General features: G+C 49.7%; 1 protein-coding gene across 1 annotated transcript; it reads right to left on the minus strand.

Annotated features, from left to right (window-relative positions):
• Positions 1-350: 350 nt before the first annotated feature.
• On the minus strand, positions 351-11,072 carry Hbegf (heparin binding EGF like growth factor). Its single transcript, XM_038331079.1, has 6 exons — positions 10,768-11,072; positions 10,392-10,565; positions 7,810-7,987; positions 2,629-2,784; positions 1,563-1,653; positions 351-1,280 (listed from the first exon to the last, which is right to left on the minus strand). Exons 1-5 carry the CDS (start codon positions 10,811-10,813, stop codon positions 1,581-1,583), a joined length of 627 nt encoding a protein of 208 aa, XP_038187007.1. The 5' UTR covers positions 10,814-11,072; the 3' UTR covers positions 351-1,280; positions 1,563-1,580.
• Positions 11,073-15,153: the final 4,081 nt, after the last annotated feature.

Raw genomic sequence — 15,153 nt, forward strand, 5'->3', positions numbered from 1 at the left:
TGGCACCAGAAACTTCCATGGGGACCATAACAGTATTATAGTTTTGGTGAGACTGTAGAGTTTTCTTACCCAAAACCTTCCCTACCACCAGTGCTCTCTGTAGCAACTGATAGGTAATCAATTACCTAGAATAGTCAACTCCAACATTCCCTGCTCCTCCTCAGCCTTTTTCTTTCCTACTATCTTCTCCAAACTGTCCTCTGCCCTCCAGCCTCTGCATGGACTAGCACCAGAAGAACGGCAGAAGGAAGGGAAATGACTTGACACAATTGGGGATCGGAAAGGGTGATGGAGGAAAAGGGGCCAGGAAACTGAAGGCCTGGACGCCCAACGTCTTCTGAGAGGACACAGGTAAACACCAATATCTATTACACATCGACATCAGCACCTTGGGCTTGCAAAACACGAACAGTAGACAAAAGGCAAGACGGAAGTCCAACTCACAGAGTGGCTCTGCCCAAATCAATTCCTGCACTCTGACCATACACAACTCCCCCCGATACTCTGCTCCTGGGATATCTTTTGAAATGTAGACAGACAATAAATTACGACAGATGGGTTACAGAGCACACGGGAGCGTGGCACACTGAGCCAGATGGTAGAGCTGCAAAGAGGTGGGCCAGGACATTGCCAAAGTAACAGTCTAGGCACTTGAAATATTATTGTTAGATTGTTAAAAACTAAATAAATTAACATACATAGAATAAAATAAATATATAATTTAAGAGGCATTTTACAAACAAATAACAAAAAAAAATAGTTGTTATTTCTCCCCTCTGGGTAGAAGTCCCAAAATTCAGAGTTCTTGGGCTTGTGGTATTTCACAGTTAGCTCATCAAATCCAGCGTGCTGGAGGGTCCAAACAGCAGATCCCTTGGGGCTACTTGAACATACAGCTTCTCAATCCTGTCGCTTTCTTCCAGTCCATAAATCATTCCTCCTTCCTCTCCTTTTTTTTCAGTCAAAAATCCTGGAGCATATGGAGTCTAGCTGGCATTTTAATCCAGAAGCTAAGTGTTTAAACAAGCCAGTGGGTTCAGTGAGGGAGAGTCAGAAAAGCCTGGAGGGCTCTCCTGCTTCCACTGTTCTGATCGGGATCCCAGTGGGCACAGTCTGTTTGGCACTTGGAGGCTCTGATATTTTTGCAGAGCAATTTTGGGAGGCCCAGTCAGGGTAGCAACTGGGAATGAAGAAGTCTTCGCGGCTGTTTGTGAAGTCTTTCTCCTCGGCAGAACTTGTAATGAACCCCTGTCTCAGAGGTAGCCGTCCTCTGAAGGTTCCTGAAACACAAGAGGGAGGGAGGTATTTAAAGCTGGGTCCAACCTTATGAGATGCAAAGAACATTCAGAAGGGGAGCTGAGGGCACTGCAACCTTGTAACCTAACTGGAGATGCCTCACCAAGTTTCTGAAGACCATTCTGTATCACAACTCTGACTTCTCCACGGTAGTACTGCCTCCTGCAACCCCCAATCGAAAGAATTCAGCACTCACTGAAACCTCCCCAAGACCCACCCATGCCTTGGCCTCTCTATGCTGCCCAGGGAAAAGAGTGGACCATTACCTTGAGCACGGGTCCTTCTCAGTGGGAATTAGTCATGCCCAACTTCACTTTCTCTTCATTTTCCACATCATAACCTCCTCGCCTATGGTACCTAAGGAAGATAAAGGCTGTGAGCAGATAACAAAGTGCAGGCCCCACAGCCAGCCCTCAGAAGGAGCTCCCATGATGGTTCTCCGTTTCTTTTCTTTTCTTTTTTTTTTTTTTTTTGGTTTTTCGAGACAGGGTTTCTCTGCAGCTTTAGAGCCTGTCCTGGAGCTAGCTCTTGTAGACCAGGCTGGTCTTGAACTCACAGAGATCCGCCTGCCTCTGCCTCCCAAGTGCTGGGATTAAAGGCGTGTGCCACCACCGCCCGGCGGTTCTCCGTTTCTTTTTTTTTTTTTTTCTTTTTTCTTTTTCTGGTTTTTCGAGACAGGGTTTCTCTGCAGCTTTTTTAGAGCCTGTCCTGGAACTAGCTCTTGTAGACCAGGCTGGCCTCGAACTCCGGTTCTCCGTTTCTTGAAAAAGCCCAGAGGGTATGGCAACTCATTGGTCTTTGGCCAAAACCTAGCTTTTCCAAGGGATTCCTGTCTCTACCAGCAGAACATTTCTATATTTACGTATATATCTATGCATGCATTTCCTATATAGCCCAGGCTGGCATCTTAGCAGTACACACCTGTCTTCCCTGACTTTCTTTATTTTAATATTATTTGGTCATCCAAACATCCTCACAAGAGTACAATCCCTGAAAGATTATCACCAATAATATAATCCTTGTCTTTACTACCAAACCACACCCTAATGCCAGGAGAAAGAAATATTTAAGATGTGTCTCCACGGGTGAGTCACCAGGTCACAGAGTTAGGAAATGAACCCCGTGAGGAACAGAGGAACAGAACCTGTATGGCCTAGCAATAGGTACCTCAGGCTCTACAGACCGGCTTCACACTGTTTCAGACAAAATAGTTTCTGGGAAATATATAGTAACAAGCCGAGGAGTATGAGAAGAGGCTGTAGGCCTAAGTCCTAGGAGGAGAGAGAAGCGAGCGGTTTGCAGAACTAGCCCTCACGGGCCCCAAACACTCACCTAAACATGAGAAGTCCCACTATGACAAGCAGACAGACAGATGACAGCACCACAGCCACCACAGCCAAGACTGTAGTGTGGTCATAGGTTATTAAGCGATTCTCCACCGGCAGGGTCAGCCCATGACACCTCTCTCCATGGTAACCTGGGTGGCACCTAGAATAACAAGAAGAAGACAAAGTTAACAGTGTATGCACCCTCTCTTCCTCTCTCTCCACCCCCCCTCATTCCCGGAGTCCTGCTTCAGGCAGGGAAAAAGCAAGGGAGGAGCTGACGGTCTCCGTTTAGATGTATTCCACATGGGTCTAATCTATGACATCTGTATTCCACACGGGTCTAATCTATGACATCTGTATTCCACACGGGTCTAATCTATGACATCTGTATTCCACACGGGTCTAATCTATGACATCTGTATTCCACACGGGTCTAATCTATGACATCTGTATTCCACACGGGTCTAATCTATGACATCTGTATTCCACACGGGTCTAATCTATGACATCTGTATTCCACACGGGTCTAATCTATGACATCTGTATTCCACACGGGTCTAATCTATGACATCTGTATTCCACACGGGTCTAATCTATGACATCTGTATTCCACACGGGTCTAATCTATGACATCTGTATTCCACACGGGTCTAATCTATGACATCTGTATTCCACACGGGTCTAATCTATGACATCTGTATTCCACACGGGTCTAATCTATGACATCTGTATTCCACATGGGTCTAATCTATGACATCTGTACTAAGGTGTTTTGCTTAAGCCACTTAAGAGGACTTGAGCGTCATGGCTGACGGACTGAGCTGAGGGGATTCAGCATCACTCCCTCTAGAGAGGCCCTTCTACATTCTGACCCAGAAATAAACCCAGCCTTGCCCATCGATGCATCCAACATGCACTCCCTCCCCGCTGCTGCTCAGCCTATTAATAGGCCCTGTCCCTGTGCCAGGAATCATTTTTCTCATTTCCTTCATTTAACTCCTAGCTCCCAACCTGGGAGCTAAGCTACAGCCTTTGGCCTCTGAATGCTGGACTCTTGGGCCTCCTCCATCAGGGGACAAAACAAACAGACTGAGATAACATCTTCCTGCCCAGCCACCCTGTCGCAGTGTGAAAGAATGTCAGAAACAATCCCTTGGCTCTTCTCCTTGCTCAAGAAACACATCACGTGACAGCCGCCTCTTGGAACACAAAGCATTTCCTTGAAGCTCTTAGGAAGACTGCTGAAGAAACACATTCACATCCCTTCCTTTGAGCACCCCTGAGATCCTTTGATGTCGGTGGGAGCCCCATGCTACAGAAAGGTGGCATCTCTTCCCAAGGTCATGTAGCAGGGCAGCGGCATGGGCATGGACTCTAACTTTGCCGACTCCCTCCACAACTGCTCACCCACCAGCTGGGGATCTCAGGCCAGCAGCTGCTGAAGGCGGCACCAAGGACCCAGTGGCCCTCTACTCTGAACTGCATCTCCTCTGGAGGAGGTGGTGCACCTGGAGCCTCCGAGCCTGGATGGAGCCCTCCTTCCCGATGGCAGGGCCCTGGGAGGGGTAGGGCTGGGTAGCACTGCATATCCCTGTCCCCACTTAGGACTATCTGCACCTACTCCTGGGTAGGGAGCAGCATAAAGGTAGGTCAGGCCAACAAAGGACAGAACATCTTCTTTACCTAGCCTTTCCAGCGTGTCTAACTCTTGAGTCAGAATGGGGAAAAATACATCCCTACCCTGCCAGGACCTAAAGGAAGCTCCCGGGAGTGGCCCTGGAAAATCATGTGTTCACAGAGATAAGGGGTCAAAGAGATTAAGTAATCGGTCAAGTCTCATAACTAGGAAGCAGCAAGGCCAAGATTAGAAGCCACTATGATTCTATGCACTCCCACTGCGAGGGACCAGGTAACCTAAGAAAACCTATCTGGTAGGTTCTGAGCTATCGGACCTGTCCGCTGGCCATATTGCTGTTATTGTTTATTATCCACAGCTTTATGAATAAATAGAAAGTAATAAAGGCCTGCTGTGACCAAGCATGCTGCACTAACGGCTTCACAGGTATTATATTATTTGATCTTTGGTGCTGAGGCCTGAACTCAGGGCCTTTGATTTCGTTGAACATTTAAGGTCAAACCACCTGTGAAGCAGAAGCTGTCATCCCCATTTTCAAGCTGAAGGAGCCAAGGCTTACCCTCTCCTAAATAACATGCCCAAGTTACAGAGTTAGTGAGTAGTAGAGCCTGGATTAAACCTAGCAGTCTGGATGAGTTCCCAACTACGCTATTCCTGGGGAAGGAAGCTTCTGTTTTGCACTTCCAAACCATCATTCAAACCCCACAGGTAGTTACTCAGATGATAGAAATAAAACTTGGCCTCAGAGTCCTGCAATTCAGTTATATAATCCTTCTACCACCTCTGTCCTGAGTCAAAAGGATAATAATGTAAATGTGCTAATATTACCCACTTCTCCCTCCCTTCAAAGCCTGGCTTCCCCAGGGGAGGAGGCGGGCTGAGTACATTCCACACATCCCTGGATGCAGGGCAAGATCATGTGTCTTGCCCCAAGCCAACACACACACATCCATCAAACTAGGACACGTTTCTCCTCTCTCTGTCTGTGACCCACTTTAGAACAGGAGTTCCTTCCAGGGTCCAGAGATCTCGTCTACACGGTCTAGCATATTTTCACATCTACCCCTGACGTTGGAGGAAGCATCATTTGATAGAGGAGAGCATGATAAATGAGTTTCAGACTGGTGATCTTGGGTAAGTCACTCTTCTTTCCTAGACTTTAGTTTCCATGTGTCGAAACCAGAGGTAATAAAAGCCTACCTCACTGGAGCATCACGACCAGCCCAGGCCCCACTTCGGTGAGTTACACAATCAAAGCAGAGGGAAAAGGCTGCATCTCAAGGAATGGGATGCTCAAGCCGGACGAAGTCAAGAGAAGGGGGCCTCTGCACGCAAGCAATGAGAACAGTGTGGCTCCAGGTCTGTCTCTCTTCTAGCTCGGTCCTTCCCGAACCAACTACCCCCAGGTTTCCAGCCACAGGAAACTTTGCAGCCAATCTCTGGGTCAGCAGCCAGTCAGAAGTCCAAGAAAATTGCTCTTTGAGGGAAACTTTTGGCTGGTGACACAGAAGGGTTTTCCTGTTCGTGGTGGCTGTCAGAGGCTGGTTGAGGAAGCCAGCTATTAGCCTCAAGTTCACCACAGCAGCCAGGACACACCCTCGCTGGCAGTTTCTGGGTCTAAAGTAGAGGAGAAGCCACAAAAAGGGACACAGATGTAGGTGCACAGATGTCCCATTGCCCCAAACCAGGATCTCTGTTGTCAGAGAACCCACCCTATGAAGTGTGCCTGGGAAGCTGACAGAAAGTCTTCTGGTCACTTACTGTGCCCTGAGACTAGTAAAATCCTAATAGGTGTTTCTAGGACAACAGCTGTCCTCCATAAAATCCTGTTCAGCTCCATAAGGACAGGGACAGAGGAAGAAAGCCAACACCCAGTGCAGCCTGGGAGCATGAAAAGCATGCTGGAATAGGAGCGAGACCCTATCTTCTCCCCATGAATTTATTTAGATGTTGATCTCATGCAAATAACTTCCTACTCACTCTCTGTGGCTTCCTCATTTTTCAAGTAGAGAGAGAAAGTTCTGCCTTCCCTCCCAGCAAAGATGGCTTTTGGAAATCCCAAAAGACCATCTGTTTTCATCCCTTCAGACAGTGTACAGCACCACATAAGTGCTCATCATGCCTGCTGGGCTGAACTTGACATAAAGGCAAACAATGAAGACCTCGAAGAAATAATACCAATGTGATTATCATCACTATCCCTAGAGCCACTGGGAAGGTGGCCTGACACAAGCTTTTTGAGTTCTCTGAGCTTAGAAGGTCAGGGGAGTCCTGCTTCTCAGCTGATCAATGGAAGGCCTGCACATCCATTTGCCAAAAACACTCTGAACCACAAACACCCTGAGCCAATGTGGCTAGACAGACCCCTGGCTCTAGTCCATCTCGACTGCCCTCAGAGTCACTTTCTCCTCTCTGAGCTAATGATGCCATCTTACACATGTAAGACAAACATTTCCTGTCCTGTCCCAGGACACTGGGAAGGAGCAGACGGAGATCCTGCCTCTCCAATACACCCAGCTCTCGCCCAGGGTGTCACAGGAAAGGACACACTGACTGGGAAGGTGGGAAGCAATGGGTCTGTCTGTCAGCTGCTAAATACAGGACAGATCTGCTGTGTAGGATTAGATGGGACAAGGATGCTTTCAAAGCCAAAAGACCCTTGCCAGTCACAGGTGGAAGAGATGCCATACAGGATGGAAGACAGAGTACACACAACAACATCCTGGACTGTCCAGGGTCTCCTAGGAAGGGTCACAGGGCTCCAAGAGTCTATGTCTCTTGGAAGATATGGAAAGTGGTCTGATGTGGGGTACATTATACCTGCAGAGATCAGGTATAATCCCTGAGGGGCTGCCAAGGTGGCTGCTTGCTGGGTTTGTTCTATGAGAGAACAACGAACCCATGACCCCTCCACCCACACTCTTGACGGTGATGCTGCAAACCAAGTTAGGGTCCTGTGAATTCTGCACAAAGAAAACCACTCTCTAGCCCACTCTTCTAGACAAGATCAATATCCTGTGTCTCCCATGTCCTCTGTCCTGTCTGGGTGAAAAAGTAAAGAGTAGGGGTTTCAACTCATTCTACACGACGGTTCCTCTCTGTATAGTCCTGCCACACATTAGAATCAGCCCGCATCTACTCATTTGCATGCACGCACACACTTGAGTACACACGCCTGCACAGCATGTGACTTCAGGCACCTACATCAGCTGCACTCCTTCTAGGAACCGACTCAGCCATGTTTCCTAAGGCCAGAGTGAAGGCCCTCCTTCACCAGTGTCAGCTCTCCTGGACACGCGCTCAGTTATGGGTGTGCACGAGGAAATGTCCTGAAGGATTGAGGAGCGTCACAAACCCATGCCACAGGAAATTTCATCCTCTTTGGTGGTAGCGGGGACTTCCGCTGACTAAAAATGTGTCCCTTCCTTTGAACTTCCTCCCAGGGGTTGAAAAGAAGCTGGGTGAAATTATGAATTCAAGGAACAGTGACAAAGAGAGCCTGTGGCTGGCAGAGCGATGATGAGATTGGTTCTGGGATGGGCCACTTACTTGCACGATGGAGCCCGGAGATCCTTTACGTATTTACATTCCCCGTGGATGCAGAAGTCCTTATATTTCCTAAGACACGGGTCTCTCTTCTTTCCTAATCCCTTGCCTTTCTTCTTTTTTTTCCCATTCTTTTCTTTGCTTGGCGTGGCTAGAGCTTGAGGCTTGGAGGAGAAAGCAACTGCAGGAAGAAAGGTACCCAGTTAAGCCTCTCAACTGTGTCCTGTTGAAAACGTATCTTCATATCTAAGCCAGGCTGACCTCAAACCCCCATTCCTCCCATCCCAGCGTCTGAAACATGGAAATTACAGACGGGTACCCCCCCAACCAATGAGGATGCACACACTATTTGATCCCACCTAGAGTCAGAGACCTAGGAAAGCTCTTTAAGAACTACCAGAAAGAGGAAGCTTTGGGAGGAAACAGAAGTTGGGTTGGGTTCCAAGGAAGAAGAGCCTCCTTCTAAGAAAGCCAGAGAAACTGTGGTTCACTGAGCAAAGCTACCAGCCTCACGCTCGCAACCTGCCCACTTTCTACCCCATCTGCGACTCCCCCACATCTACTTGGTTCTATTTTAGCCTTCAGTCAGCCTCATTTCCTGATACCGTGCTCTGTGACCCACTTGCAGGAAGATAGTGTCACAGACAAAGATGGCTTTGGGGTAAGGAACTTGGTTGTTTGGGGGTATAAAGCTTCTAAAATAGGAGCGTCTAGAGCCTAGCTTTAGAGGCCTTCACAGGAGCTCCCATTCGCAGCAGGGAATGTTTGGTGCAGACCTAGCTCTGAAACAGCAAATGGGCCATTCCTGATTGAAAAGACCCTTTTCAAATATCCATTTAGATTTATTCCCAAATGTCTTATTTATACCTGGGATAGGGAGGGAGGTTACAATATGTACAAGAAACCATGCAGAAGGAACTGGACTATGATACCCCCCCTCTTCTTTCCATACTGCAGAGTCTGGGGGAGAACCACCTCACATCCACCTGGAACAGGCCATTAGCCCAGGACTCTGGTGCCAGCCTGTCCCATCCCTGAACCCCACAGTTACAAGGTGCTCACTGTTCACAGCTACAGCTGTGTCTGGCAGAAAGGTGAACAGGATTAAGTTAAGACTAGGGACACAGAATCCTCAAGACAAATGAGACTTCAACAATGCCAGGGCACTTTCAAGATGAAAACCATAGCATCCCCAGAAGGGAGGGACTTGTCCCGGGGCAGTGCAGGATTGCGGTCAGAACTGTGGTCTCTAGTCCTGTTCCAGGCTTCTTTAGAGTTCAGAGAGTGATGTAAATGGCCAGAGAAAGCCAGTTATTGGGTCTCCAGGGAAAGCAGAGCAGGAGGACCCAAAGCAAGCAGAGAGAATAAGAAGATTGACAAGTTAGGCTCCTGCTGAGGAGAGGGAGCAGTGAGTCAGGTTGGCAGAGGTATGAGGAGCAGCCATGTGGGTGGGGGCTGAGTCACTGCCCAGCCCAGCCCTACCCAGCCTAAGAGAGAGCCAGGAGAATCCAGACTGCTGAGGACATGGGTGGCCCCAAGGGTCCACTGTGGAGAGGATGAAATGTGGGACCCCAGCCTCAGTTTTGGAGCAGACTCTTGTGCAAAGCAGAGCCAGCACCTCAGGAAGCCTTGGGCGTGGAGGGAGCGAGGTGGCAGAGCAGCAGGTGGAGCTGAACAGGTGTGTCTCCTTCCGACCAAATATGGTCATTCCGGGGCCACAGGGCTCAGGGCTGGCTCCACCTCTGAGAATCACTGTAAGTGGCTAGAGGCAGGGAGGCCATTGGGTTCTGGACTCTGCCCAGTCCCTGTGTTCAGTCACAGATACAGGCTACAGAATCACACATAACTCTGGGAGTCTCCTTAGAGATTCCCGTGGGCAGGAAGTCTACAAGTTTCAGACCCACAGCATTTCAAGACAGCCTCCTAGAGACTGCAGGGCTACTAGCCTCATTTACCTAAGCCAAGAGTTCCTCGCTGCCCTCTCTTTCCTAGCCTGGAGAAAGGTGGAAGGAGACCAACACTGCACCCTTTCCAGGCTCTCATCTTTTATCTCTTTTTATATATAACCACCACATATATACACTAGGCAGGACTTGCACACACACCCCTTTTTTGCATAGATACTCTAGCGGAAGCACAGGGGAGTGGTGAGTGCATGTCTTTAATCTCAGCACACTGAAGACAGAGGCAGGAAAATCTCTTTGAGTTCGTGACCAGCCTGATCCAAAAAGCGAGTTCCAGGACAGCCAAGCTACACAGAGAAGCCCTGTCCTGAAACACCCCACCCCTAAAAATAAGAAACTCTAGAAAAAGCATCTCAACCATGCCTTTCTCCTAGCATCTAGCTTACCTCCGACGACAACCTGCCTCTTTCAGTTTGCTCCAAAGTATATAGAAGTAAGAACCCACACCAGATGAGACCAAAGATAGCACTATATTGCAGAAGAAACCCAACTCCAATTAGGCCAGGAGCTTTTCTTTGAACATCCCCTCAAGAGGTGGGGTGGGGGCAACTGCATAAATCTCAGGCCTGTGCATTCTTCAGCTGCAAACAGCATTTAAGGTTAGGCGACCTCCATACCCACCTCTGAAAAGGTCCGGATCTGTCTCTCCCAAGTCCTGGACTTCCTGAGCACGACCGTCTCCCGTGGGTAGCAGCTGGTTTGTGGATCCAGCGGGAGAGTCGGGGTTGCTGGTTGCCGCCGCCAGACCTCTCCGAAGCCGCTCCAGACTCTCACCGGTCACCAATGCGGACAACACTGGGCAAGGGAAGAGAGGAGGCCGCATCAGACCCACCGCCTAGACCCCGCACCACCACGCTATCGAGGTCCACGCCCGCTCTCTAGGGCGCACGGGCCCCACCAAGTGGTCCGCTAGGGGAGGAGGTGGGAGGCAACGCATCGGCCCCGCACCGTGCCCCCACCCCACTCCCGACCTCGGAGACATCAGCTGCCCTCTTACCTGCGGCCAGAAAGAGCTTCAACATCACCGACGGCAGCAGCTTCATGGTCCGGAGCCTGGCGGAGACGGGCGAGGGCAGCGATCACTTTGGATGCAGCGGCAGCTGGACGCCTGCACCGGGGCCAGGCGGCGGAGGGCAGCGAGATTCCACCGGGCAAGGTCTGCCCGCTTCTGAGTGCGATCCTGCCGAGGAGCCCTGCGGCCGCGGTACGTCTGTCTGTTCGGAGTCGGTCCGCTCGTCCTCCCAGCCCTTGTACGCCCGTCAGGCCGACCAGTCACGTACCGCGTGCAGCTCCCGGGGCCGACTGAGCTCTCTCTGGCAGCGCGCGGCCGGGAATAAGGCTCCTGGAAAAAGCAGTGGAAGCCCCGCCCCACCCGGCCCCGCCCCCTCTCCTCCCCTCCCCCTCCCGCGCCGGGCCGGGCCGCGGGCGCTGCCCCGGTCTAGGCAGTCGCGGCGGGAGGACCCGGAGGCGCTCACATATTTGGGACCAGGCCAGAGCAGCCGCGGCCGGAGTGTGGGTGTAGGGCGAATGACCAGCAGGTGGCGAAGCCCGGATCCTACCTTTACTCCAACGCCGGGAGCAGCCTAGTGAAGGCTGAGCTGAGAGCTGTTCCCGGCCTGCGTCCCTGCATCTTTTGACAAGTCCCTGTTCCATTCTAGGTATCTGCATTCAGAAGCCTACCGACGCAGCCAGCAGTAAATAATATTTCGTTTATCGTTTAAAAATTAAATATACGAATGCCAGCTAGTCTCCTGAGGGCAAAGTGACCAGATCTGAAGTTGCGGTCATTTGATGCCAATCCAGCAACAGCAAAGGAAGTTAGGAGTGGCTTCCACTGCTTTCCCCGAGGGGACATAATCTACTTTAGGATTTCTGAACTATGCAACACAATTCCCAGGCTTTTGCGATCAGAAAGACACAGATTATGGGACAAGCCTCATACTCTTGGATATTAAGACCACTCTCTCAAACATAAGCTCTACTCTCAAAGGACCCAACCAGCTAACCTAGATGAGTATGTGCAAACCGTGCCAGATTGATGTTTCCCTTTCAACTGGCGTATTTACGATTCCCTCAGTAAGTATTTCAGCTCCCAGGGACGTGCTGGGTAGGGAGTTTGACACAGGGCTGGGTTGGCATTCAGAGCCCTCAAATTGTGCCAGACAGAGCACTTGCCTGATTCAGCCATGTGTAGGGATAAAAACAGGCCTGCTATTTATACACTGTCTAACCCATTCTTTATCCCCACCCCACCCCCACCTTTGCAGGGGTCAATCTGGCTCATCCCCTCTTAATTTTCCGGATACACTCCTGGGTCTAGGTTTCCACAGTGCAGTGCTGTGTCTACAGACTTAGATTGCTACTTATGTGTGATCTTGAACAACATAATTGATTTTATATCATAGGGAGGAAGCTATTTTGTTTTATTTTATGCATATGGGTATCTGCCTACATATATGTCTATGTACTACATACCTGCCTGGTGCCCACAGAGGTCAGAAGAGGACATCAGATTCCCTGGGACTGGGGTTACAGATGGTTGTTAGACCCTGTGTGGACATAGGTAAACAAACCTGGATTCTCTGGAGAAGCATCCAGTGTTCTTAACTGCTGAGCCATGTCTCTAGCCCCTAAGATACTTGATTCTACTGAGCCCCAGTTTCTACATATCCCAAATGGGAATAACAGTAGTAACACTAACAAGGGCAGCTTTGTAGAGCGCTTTCTGAGGACTGAGGAGGAAGCACACATAAAGCAGAAATGGTACAAGCTCTGGGTAAATTGCTGTTGTCACCACTGGACACTTAACCTTGGTTACTCCTTTTCCTTAGACACCCTTTTCTCTCCCTTCCTTAGACATCCAGTCTGACCAGGTGCCAGGATCTACGCGTAGACAAATGGGTTTCAGACGGAAGCTTACTTCTCACCTATTTGGCAAAAAGCCACCTTGGTATTCCTCTGGGTGCTCAGTATCAGGTCTAAGACCTTGGCAGATGGCCACCACCCCAACCACACCTTCACCTCCTCCAGCAGGTGTCTGACTGCCTTCTTAAAACCAAAGCCATCAAAGGGTCAGGGTTCTCCCCAGGGAAGGGTGGAGGGAAACATTTCCTGACACATGACCAAGTCACTCCCCTTCTCCCTCCCACCTCACACCCTGCTCTCCTGTCCTAGCCTGCTTCTTCCTTCCTATGCTGGGTCCTTCCGCCTCACCCCCACGTCAGCTCAACCTCACTGGGGCAACTCCAGGCTTTCATCACACCCAGGAGCCTCACCCTATCCAGATCTGTGTGTCAGGTTTTACAAGGAAGGGCTTGGAGAAAAGAAGACGAAAGACCTGAAATGGACTTGAGATAGTCACTTCCCTTCCCAGAAGCCTGGGACTAGAAGACTGAGCACAGTAAGACAAAATTACAGAATGGAAATGCAACTCAGTGGTGGAGAATTTACCTAGCATGTGCAAAGCCCTGGGTTTGAGCTTCAGCTCCTCAAAAGAGGCAAAAAAGAAAAACCACCACCACCAACACCACCACCAACACCAACAACAACAAAAGCAAATCCCTGAGCACAGAGATACACACCTGTGACCCCAGCACCTGTAAGGTTGAGGGAAGAGGATCAGGAGTTAGTTCAAGGTCATCCTCATCTATATGTTGAATTTTAGTCCAATCTGGACTATATGAGGATTGGTCTCAAAAACAAAACAATCATAATTCATCCTGGGGTGGCCTCATTGGCTGGCTTCGTCCATAAGCATCCATGTAACACCTTTCAGATGCTGGGGAGTGAATGAGCACTAAGATGAGCGTTCAAACGCTGTGCCAGAAGATGGGCTCTGGTGCCCGTACTCACACCTTAGATCTGCTGCTGGATTAACAAAATCTTATCTGAAAAGGCAACAGGTAAACAGGCCCGTGTCTGTGACAGAGCACTCCGGGTCACATCAGCAGTGCCAAGAGGAGGCTATGGAAGCAACCTTGATGCAGGCAGAGAGTGGCGTGCAGACCAGAGAGGCAGTGATAGGAAATCACAGAGGGACAAAGGCCAGGTCAGAGAGTGGATGGCACGGGGGATGTCAGAGTAGACGGCGAGTCTTATTCCCCGTCGTTGTGAGAATCAAATGAGATAGGAATGGAAAACCAGAGTTATGCAAGGATGTTCCACATTCGTTTTTCCTCCTACCCAGGGCCCTCTTCCTGCTTTGGTTGTCAAGGACCAGAGACACAATCCTAAGCAGAGTTCCGATGGGCAAGTCTGCTTTCTTCAACTATCCACTGAGTGTGAGCAAACTGGGGCTTGGAGACTGACTAGCCTTTTACTACTAGTGAGTCAAAGGGGAACTAATCTAGAGCAGACCATGGCATCCTGTTTCCCAGCCCAGACTGGGTTCCCAGGCAGCTAGAAAGGCAGGCTCTTTGGAACTGCAAGGGCTGTGACTCACTGCTAAAGCAGTGAGTCCTTGGTTTGAGAACTCTTGCATGCCAGTGTGGAGGAGCTGGGAGAAAAGTAGCTACACGAAACTGGAGTTGGGTGGGAGTGAGGGGTGCTCTTGGAGAGGGGCGGGCGTGAGGGGTGCTCTTGGAGAGGGACTCATGATCCCTTCCCCTCTGTGGCTGGGATATATACCTTGTTCGTGGATTCCCCTCAACCTGGCTGTGCATCAGAACCACCAGGGAATATATTAAAGATGAAAAGGCCCAGCCGTAAGTGGTGGTACATACCTTTAATCCAAACACTTGGGAGGCAGAGGCAGGTGGATGTGAGTTTAAGACTAGCCTGGTCCTGGTCTACAGAAAGAGTTCCAGGACAGACAGGGCTACACAGAGAGACCATGTCTTGAAAAACAAAACAAAACAAAGAAGGCCTAGACTCAAGGTTGGGGATGTAGCTCAATGGATGAGCACATGCCAAGCACGTATAAGGCCCTGCACTATAAAAACAACCAACTAAACAAACAAAAGGTAAAGCCAGACATGGTGGTACATACCTATAATCTCAGCACTTGAGACCAAGACAGAAATATCAAGATTTCAAAACCTGTTGGAATTGAAACCTCTGAGGCAGGGGCAGAACATGTATCTGAGTAGTGATACACATTCATGTGCTCAATGCTTAGCCCGTGTTGCCTTACTTGGTCCTCCAACTTCAGATAAGCTAGTAACGTCACCCCCATTTTAAAGGATTAGAGCTCAAAGATGTAAGTAACAGCGCAAGGTCACCCAGCTAGAATCACTGTGGCTGACTGACTTGCAACCCTCTCTTTGATTTGGGCTTCTAGCTTCAGTTTCACCATAGCTGAGCAAGTGGGCAGAAGACAGGGGCTTCCCCTCTGCCTCTGCAGACAAGGACATCACCAGCTTTACTGAGGGAGTCCTGGGGTGCA

The sequence above is a fragment of the Arvicola amphibius genome, chromosome 5, assembly GCF_903992535.2.
Source record: "Arvicola amphibius chromosome 5, mArvAmp1.2, whole genome shotgun sequence".
NCBI lineage: Eukaryota > Metazoa > Chordata > Mammalia > Rodentia > Cricetidae > Arvicola > Arvicola amphibius.